The sequence below is a fragment of the Buceros rhinoceros genome, unplaced genomic scaffold (genome assembly GCF_000710305.1).
Source record: "Buceros rhinoceros silvestris isolate BGI_N320 unplaced genomic scaffold, ASM71030v1 scaffold4285, whole genome shotgun sequence".
NCBI classification, from domain to species: domain Eukaryota; kingdom Metazoa; phylum Chordata; class Aves; order Bucerotiformes; family Bucerotidae; genus Buceros; species Buceros rhinoceros.
In genome coordinates this window covers 51,255-60,834 of record NW_010412147.1, presented here as the reverse complement: position 1 = coordinate 60,834, position 9,580 = coordinate 51,255, and the positions used below count along the sequence as shown (strand labels likewise).

The 9,580-nt window shown below is 33.9% G+C and overlaps 1 protein-coding gene across 1 annotated transcript in view; it reads right to left on the bottom strand.

Moving 5' to 3' along the window:
- Positions 1–9,580, bottom strand: part of HFM1 (HFM1, ATP-dependent DNA helicase homolog (S. cerevisiae)) — a 36,874-nt gene that overhangs the window by 2,721 nt on the left and 24,573 nt on the right. Inside the window, exons 25-32 of the mRNA XM_010136263.1 lie at positions 7,774–7,859; positions 6,704–6,787; positions 6,217–6,374; positions 5,408–5,511; positions 3,234–3,329; positions 2,738–2,856; positions 1,844–1,926; positions 1,587–1,696 (exon numbers count right to left, since the gene is read on the bottom strand). Coding sequence (XP_010134565.1) covers positions 1,587–1,696; positions 1,844–1,926; positions 2,738–2,856; positions 3,234–3,329; positions 5,408–5,511; positions 6,217–6,374; positions 6,704–6,787; positions 7,774–7,859 — 840 coding nt within the window. The remainder of the gene's footprint in view (positions 1–1,586; positions 1,697–1,843; positions 1,927–2,737; positions 2,857–3,233; positions 3,330–5,407; positions 5,512–6,216; positions 6,375–6,703; positions 6,788–7,773; positions 7,860–9,580) is intronic.

Sequence of the window (9,580 nt, the reverse complement as noted above, 5' to 3'; positions counted from 1 at the left end):
GTTCGTTGTATTCACTCTCTTCATCACCAGTCAATTCTAGTAATTGCTTTTTCATCTCTCTTCTGCCGTACTATCCTCCAGCATCAGACAGTGGTGGAATCTTCATTCTGGTGTCATGGCCCTAATACGACTAAGAAACCCTGATCCTTTCAACAGAGCACGAGCAGGACAGGCTCAGATAAAAAAAATCTTGTTCCACAGACCGTGGCAACACCAGGAAGATATTGCTATTGTAATTTGGGGTGTGCACAGTCAGCATGGTGCATTAACTCAGACACACAGACTTCAAAGAAATTATAGGTTTAGGTTACTACAATCTCACAGTATATTATTAGTTACATACTTTTTTATGCAGTGGAAAGATACCGTATTATGGATGCAGTTAACCCTATAAAAATCATACGAACTGATGCCTTACTTCAATAGAACTATTTTTGGAGCATTTTTTAAAATACAGCTGGCTCAATCAATATGGCCAAGGTTACCTTTTCTGCAGCTATTCAATGGAGGTGGATTTTAGTCAGCAATATCTACTATGTCCCCTTCATCCTGTATAATTTGCTCCATGACCTTTTTAAGCATTGACTATATCTATACCTGGAATATCCATCTGTCTTCCCACCACTTTATTCTTTTAACACAATCATATCATACCGTAACTGTGCCCCATGCCTGCCCCCACCCCCAGCAACTGATGATATGGCTATGCCATAGTCTTCTACCTTAAGACTAGATAAGAACTACAGCAGATAAACTACTATGGCAGGAAAATGAAGCATTAAAGGAATAGGATTACGATCCCAAAAGATTAAGTAAAAATGAAATTACGCAGTATAGGTGCTGACACTTAAGGTAGTATGAACTAATAAGTGTTTCAATTCATTTCAGCACAGTGTTTCTTATACATCAGAGCATGACCTAAACATTGGAGCTGCTGCTTATTTTGCTAATAAATCAATCAAATCAATCAAAACCTGATTCACATCAATCTACTGTCACCAAATACAATGGCAAAAGGCACACAGTGAGGACGTCATAGTTATATACTGAAAATGAAGACTGATCATTGAACACCAAATATAGAAATGTGGTCTCTCCAGTGTAGCAGAAGCAGAAAGAGGACATTTTTTTTCCAGATAGAGATGCCTTACTACTTCTGAACTCAGTTACTAAATGGTCACATTCTGTCAGCTGCCAAACAAAAGCTCCTATTTCACTAGCTTCTTCCAGGAGAAAGGGAAAAGAAGAAAATTTATAGAGACGGGGTAAAATACCTCTTGTATTTCAAGTGACTTCAGTAGAAATTTATTACAGTCGTAATGTAAGTATTTATAGATTTGGACCCTCATATATTTGACTTAGTCATTACTGTTTTATTTAAAGGAGCATTTAGATGCTTAGATCTATATTACAAATTCTTACTGGTACCAGAAAGCAAGCCAGTTAAGGCCACTATAGTTCTCCACACATTCAGTGTTCTGTAATGCGATACTAGTTGCAGTAGTGATTTCATCAAGTTAGAGTTTACAAGTATATTCAAATCAGAACAGTGAAAATTGTAATTTCAAACATTAGCAACAACTTACTACTCTTTCCATAATTCCAGGATTGCAGTTGTTTCTGAGTGTCTCCTAAGCTATTAACATTATCTACCTGGTCCACTGAAGGTGATAAAGACGACTGTTTATTGCTAGACCTATTAAAAGTGAATCAGTGACATGTCAGTAAAACAGTTGCAGAAAGTTGCAAAATAATTTAATTCAGAAAACAGTTTTTTAGTTGTTACAATTTAACATACAATCTAAAATGAGACAGATTTTTTGTTACATATAACAACCACTACCTTGGCAGTGCTGGCAACAAAGGTTTAGGTGTAAAAACAAATTGGTTGAGATCCACATTTTGACGTTGATTTAACATCTGCATCTAAAGAAAGCAGATTATTGTAACTAATAAGATATAAACATATTGAAAATTTGTTTTTAAACAATTTTAATGACATTAATACTGTATCAAGTTAGCACCGTTTTAAAAGATCATATATCTTTCTGATGTCTGCTTATCTAATAAAATCAGTTTAAAGGGTTTGGATTACATGCTTCTAGTGGAGTTATCCAAGTACCCAAACAAAGAGACTGGTTATCACTAACTCTCATCTATTAGCTCTAGGCTAAATAATTTTCTATTGCAAACAAACAAGCAAAACTGTGAGGAGGAAATAAAATGCTCCAATGTATCAAATGCCATCCTTGCTGCAGAAAGAACTAACTTAGTACTCCACTGAAAGGGATAAAGTGTAAGCCACAAAATCTTTCAGAGGTGAAAACTAACATGATCAGTTTTCTTATAAACAAGGGGATGTATTTGCCAATGCAAAAAGATCTCTTAGTAGCATTACTCTGATAAATGCCACTCTTTGTTTTCATTTAGGTCATTTTTCACCAAAATCAAGTCACAGTACAGTACCTTCCAACAATGCCTCTGTACCTCATCCACCACAATCTATCAAATGCCATGAAAGTAAAAACAAAGAGTACAGGCACAGAAGTGGATCATTGGATCCAAACAGCAGCAGAACCTCACAAAGATTCCTGGACCTTTGCTTTTTGCATTCCACACAGAAAAGACAAACTTGAATGTTCGTATTTAGTTATAAAATTTTCTCTGCAAGCAATATATACAAACACATAACAGTTTAAAAGAAATCTATTCAATGGCTGACTGTATTCAAACGAACCTTTAACCGTTTTACTGGGGGGACAGATGAAATTGAGTTCCTGCTCCTTAAATCAGCTAGATACAAAGAAAACTTTGAATCTCCATTTATGTCAGACTTTGGAGGTACTCCAGTTTTACCTGAGAAAAGGAATTAAAATAATTTTCAGATTCATTTAGAAATGCTAAATCCTAATTCTTTCCAGAGCAATGTAAACTTCGCCACTAAGTTTACTATCTTCTATTAAAAGATAATAAAATATTTAATACACTGATATTTATATATAAGTTGCTCTTCAGTCATGCTAGGTGTTCTGAAAAGTATTATTAATCGTTGTAGTTTCTAAAAAAGTGTTACTGACAAAGCTTTTTATTATTGCTTTTATGACTGCGCCATATCAACAACTCAGGCCTGACTCTTGCTTACATTGCTTCTGTTAATACAGCTATTGCTTTAAAGCTATTCTAAATTGTATTTGTCTAAAAGTAACAGAAATAGTAGATTTAATGAAACTCACAGCAGTCATGTCCACACACATCTTTGTTTTTACAGCGATGGTTGCATTCTCTGTTTCCATATTTCTTATAAGTAATCTCTTGTTGAGATCTGCCTCCTAGATAAATGTAATACAGAAATGCTCATTTTTTATCTCATAGGCATTGTTAAGGTGCCTATGATTTCATGCAGTAAAAGATAGGCTAGAAGTAATCTGGGTCACTAGTATTTTGTTGCCTTCAACAAAACTTTGGGCTGCTCAAACAATGTAATTGAAAGAAATTAATCAATGCTACTGAAAAACAGGGGTACTACCACATCCCCAAATTCAAACAGTCATATTAGATACCAAACACTTACGATTTTTCTTACTTCCAAATTCAAAGAATTGCACCATAGTATTTGACAAGTGGAAGCAGAAAGATTGTATTTTAATTGAGAGAGAAACAATATGGATAAATAAAGATCCAGCTCTCTATTGAAAGCAAAATTCAATTTTCTGTTGACTTGTGTCCCTGGACGTTGTGATCCAACCATTTACCTGTATCTACTGTTGCTACTGGCAGACTTTGTGGTGAGCCATAATACTCGTCAAGTGAAGACTCAGCTTTCAGTTTTGGATTTGTAACTACTTTACTTCCCACTGGTTTTGGTGTTAAATAAAAGGCTGTAAATGCTTGCTGTATATCAAGGCCAACTTTGAAAAAAAAGACAAAAATACTGTAAATTGCTATAAACTGCTTCTAAACTACTGACTATTTTCAGTTTTCTAGAGTTTAAGAAAGTACAAATGTCATTAAAAGATCATGGATATTAAAAGCACACTAGTATATGAATGGATTCTTTATGACTGAGATTTTAAAAAAACCCAAACAATTCCAGAATTAAAGACATGGTTACTAGATAAGTAACAAAAACAGTCCCTTTAACAGAATTTTTCTGTATGGTTTTAAAACTGTATTTACCTATGGCTTTGCACTTCCAATAAAATTTTAACTTTAAAATTGCACTACAGTCTGTGTTACAGGAGTATCAGCAGCTCTGTATGTACAGCAAAGGTGTAAAATGAGTAGAGTGATAGTACTTTAGAAGTTGAATGCTAGTAATAATGGTTCTAGTTCTAATTAAACCAAGATTTGTATGAGACTATGAGAGACTTGTAAAAAGAGTAGTTTTGTGTTTTATTAGGCAAATATGGCTGAAAAACCAGACAAGCTTTTAAAGAATGAGAGATTTCCTTTAAGTCTGAAACAGAAACAGACTTCAAATCAAGTAGAGACTAAGACCACTTGCTTTCAGTCTAACTTCACCGTTACCAATTTTGCAGAAAGTAACTCTTGTGTTAAGTTTTACTGAACTCAGTACAACACGTAGATAGCCAAGCAGTAATAAAAGGACAGCTTTTTCTTTACATCTGCTTATAAAACCCTCCTGAGTCACAGGTTTAGCAGTAGCAATACAAATTATTCCACACTTGATTATTGTAATAGTGTCAATATTCAATATTTATCATGGAAACACCAAATATACTTCAGTTAGTCTAGTACACAGCAATCTTCTTTACAGGTAGGGCATGATGACAGAATTTAATATAGGAAATCTATTTTAAAATTGTATTTCAAAGTTCTGTGTTTCAAGGTCATCATTGTCTCTCCTCATCTGCTTCTATAGTTCCAACTCTATGGAAATTGATGCTGAGGGGACCAATGTTTAAATCTACACACTTTAAGGCACAAAAGTTTCCACTGTAGAAATTTCTTGCTACTGAAGTGGAGATGAATCCATATAAAATACTTTTATCACAATGCAAAACCTAACCATTCACAAAGACAGCTCTTCCCAGCATAAATAACTTATCAAGCTGAGAGGTTATCCCTACTGAAAGTTAATTCAACTTGAAGGCCAAGGGCAAAAGAGAATCCTAATCTGCATCAGAGCAAAATCCTATCTCCTGGTAGTAACTAGTAAGAGTTTTGATGTTTCACAGTTCATTAACATGCTAGTAAATGAAACAAACAGATATGTAATTAGGACTGTTAAATAATACTCAACCCAGTAAAAATCCCCATGTTATAGAATGTTGTTGGCAGATTAGTTAATTTTCTTATATTTTGGGTTTGATATGAAGTGTTTTAATAATTCACTCAAAATTCTTATGCACTTGATTTTAAATCAAAAGCATACCAATCAACCCACCATAATCAGAGCTAATTAAATTTATACTAATGTCCTCTGATTTAAGAGCTCTTTTCACGTCAATTTTCTTCATCAAATTTCCGGTTTTCAGGAGCACAGAATCCCTGTAATGCATCAGTAAAGTTTTGTTAGACACGGACAATGAAAACAAAACTGTGTAGTATGGCATCTGTAACCAAGTGAAAGAGTGCTTATTGGTCTTAGTTCTCGGATTTTGCTTGGTAAGTGGCCTAAGAATAACATTCCAGTAATGTAAGATTTATGTCCTTAAGAGAGCCAGAATCCTGCAGATCAGTTTCAGTTCTGCCAAGAGTGCCAGACTTCATCCAGAACACACGTGATGGTCACACAGCTGGAAAAGATTTTTTCTCTTTTCCCATTTGCTCAAGCATACTTCAGCCAATTGGAGAATTTAATTCCATCTCTGAGTGAAAAACAATTTTGACAATGATATAATTAAAGAAATATAGCTAATAAGAGTAACCACATGAGAATGTATATTTTAAATAGGTATTTCACTTGTTTTATATTTATGTGGGAATTATTATGACTTCCATAACATGACATCAGTATTGCACAGATATTCATATACTCCCTGTACTGAAAAAGCACACTGGCAAGTTTTGGGGGTTTTTGAATCTCGTGTACCATTTTAAGTGACAACAGTGACTAGAAAGTGCAGTAGATTAAAGAATAATTTTATACCATCTGGCATCATTAAAAAGTATTGCCAAAACTGCGAGTCACAGAAAGGATTAAAAGCTAACAACCTGGAAATATGTGAGGCAAAACCCCCTGATCATACATACATAATTTTCTGATTGAAAATGACTTGGTTGTCAGCATCTCCTATGACCAGTGTAACATAGTGGAAGTCTGTCGCTGTTCTCTTTGTCTGTAACTGCTCGTAGTTTGTTAATTTGATGGTTACTAAGATTTCAGCCAATGTATCACTGTATTTTGGAAGCTAGGAAAAAAATATAGAAGACATAACTGCTAAAATATGCAAAATAAAATATATGCCCTTCCATAATTTTTTAGCTATTGATACAAGCACAAAATCTCAATTCAAGCAGTTTCAATTTGTGGTACGATTTTTATTTGCTGTCTGGGAATGTCTATTCCAAGGCTCTCCTTTGATGTTTAAGAGTTTGATTACACATGCTAAGTTGGAAGAACACTACAATATTGTGTAATCTTCTATCAGCGAAAGCTCAAAATTTCTTTAAGACAGTATTTGTTCTTTCATTTAATAATATTATAATAAAACCCTAAAATAAATAGAAGAGCATTTACCTGTTCGATGTCAAGCTCATATTTTGGAAGATGAAAAACAGATTCTTTTATCTGGTTTCCAAAAGGAGGATGCCTGTTTAAAATCTGCAAAGATTTGATTTAATTTCTGATACATTCAGCTGATAAGAGGTGTCAACAGAAATGTAAATCCAAGGAATCAATGTCATCAGAGTAGTTTTGCTATCAGCAAAAGACCTTGATGCTCCTGGTTCTCTACTGTCAGCGATGCCCAGAATAGCAATGTAACAAAAAGAAAATTCCAATACTTTTTCATGTTGCTAACACTTCTGTTCAGGTAACAGCCAATGAATTAGCCAATGACCTCAAAACTCTGACTACCATGGTTTTATACGAGATGACTCTTCCACGTTGCCCTAACTTTAGTTGAAACAAAACAAACAACAGGAAGACTGCAAAAGGGGGCAGAAAAGAGAAATCAAATTCCTAAAGCCAAAACAGAAAAACCCAAGTAAGATCGATTTCCTTTAGAAGACCATTATATCTTCCAGAACACTGGAAAAACAATTTCCTCAGAAAGGAAGCCAAGAACCAAAGAACTTGTCCTGGGGTAAAATCTAACCTCTCTAATATAAGAACTGCTTTATAGATGATTAGAAGGATTTTATTCTATGACTGACTTTAACTAAAACTAGCTATAATGGAAGTTCGGGATTCTCATCATTAACATTAAGAGAAACTGTAAATACATATTCCCTTTTATATTTTTTCTAAGTCTCCTAAAAGAGAATTGCATATGGTCCTTCATTTCAAAACATATTCATGATGAAATCCTAGATATTAAACAACTGTTTTCCAAACCCAGCCAAATGAGTGAAATCATCCACTTTACATTTGCTAGAACAAAACATAATACACATTTTCAAGGAAAAATAGCAGTAGCCACATTTTTTTTTAAATTCACTAGTGTAAATGAGTAAACTACTTAAAACACTTAATTTTGCTGCCAATTATATAGTGGATATATAATGACCATAACACTTTTACTAGTAACAGTATTAATACTCAATATTTTCCTTATCATATTTATCAGAGTGAAAATAATAAATTACCAATTCAAGTTCCCTTGCATTTGTGTCTTCTATTTTTTTAAAAGATGTCAGCCCAGCATTTACCATAGCATTTGACAGTGATACACCTGTGAAAAATTTCAGGTTTATGCTGTTAAATGACAAACATTAATCTCAAATTATGCTCAACAACTGCAATATTAATAGGTAAAACCAAAGCAGAAATAATTCTAGAGTATGTTTGTCCCAGCTTTTTGCCCAGCAAATCACTACATCTTTTTCAGTTAAGTATTTTAGTATTAGTTGATTTCACTTTCCCATTAAGAAAAAAATGTAATACAACTCAAACATGAAAACATTCAATATTTCAATACTAACAATTTTTAGTTTCATTTTCTAGAGTAAAATCTAGAGATTTTAAATTACTTTCTATAAGAGTCAAGAAACACGTCCTGCATATATACGATGCAAAAAAACCACATCACACAGCATCCGCTGCCTCAGAATGTTTTCCCCATCCAAGAAATTATTTAACTATGTTAAAGTTATAAGAATCTCAATGTTTTTGAGCAAGCTAATAATGAAATTCGCACACACACAATACTATAATCTTGTAGGTTTCTGCAGATGTAGCAAAAAAACTTTCCCGTGGCATATCTTCCACAAAAGCAGGCTGGCAGAGAATTCTACATATAATCTCATTCCACTTCGCGATTCCCACTTTTTTCAAACTTCCGGTGAGATTCAGAGATTTCATATCATGGCATATGAAAAGGCATTTCCCTTACTGGGAACTACAGCCTACTACAATAACTGCAATAATTTTAGATAAAAGATAGTACTTAGAATGAGTATGTGGATTCTTCATACTAATGCTGTAGAAACAGTAAAAGAGATCTGAAAATTAAGTGGGAAACTTCTCAAGAAAGTCTTAAGTTGCTTTGTGGAAGGCATTAAAGCAATTGCTACAAGAAAAAACCCATTTCAACTCAAGAATTTAACGATTTAGAGAAACAGAAGACCTTTCATCCTTTTATATATATTTGAACACCTTGTGGGTCTGACTTAGGGAAAGCATCTTCTACCACCTTCCCTCTCCTTTGCAGAAGCTCTGTAGTTTGAAGGCTCTCACTTATTGCTTCTGCAGCTACTTGAATTAGAGCTGTTTCCTTTTAATCTTTTTAAATGAAGCTGAAGACTAGTTCTTTTGTCATAATTCAAAAAATAGCAGAAGGGTTTCCACCAGTGAAGAAAATAGGAGATATAAATAAAACTTTTTCTCTATTTCTGAGCAAGAAAAAAAGGAAGTGGAAATCAAACTGAATAAGTAGTAAAGGTGATAAAATCCTGTATGGCAGCTGATCATTCTTCTGTTTTGTCAGAACAAACAAACAGAAATCAAGCAAATCATATAGCAACAAGAGAGAGCATCATTATTGGACAAGACTAACAAATTGAGATAGTCGTAGAAATGCAGTAAGAAGTCAATTGAATCCTCATTCTCAGTAAGGCCAAATATCAGTTAAAAACCAGTCAGTCTTATAAAGGAAATCCTGATTACTAAGACTTTTTTTAAGATTCAAAAAACAACATACTGAGGTTAGAATTTCTGGATGTTATATGGTATCAGTAAATTTCTGTGAGCTCAACAAAGACACAGAATAGGCTTAGCAGCCGTGGCATAACAGAGGTCAAGATTTAGACATCATAATATAGGCATCAATTCAATATTCAGGAAAAGAGATTGGAAAAGATTCAGGAAAAGCGAGTGAACTGTCAGCATAGGGTTCAAAAGAAGCCTGTGAGCGAAACAAATGAAACTTTGAAAGTTAGCAGTTCTTTGTAACGT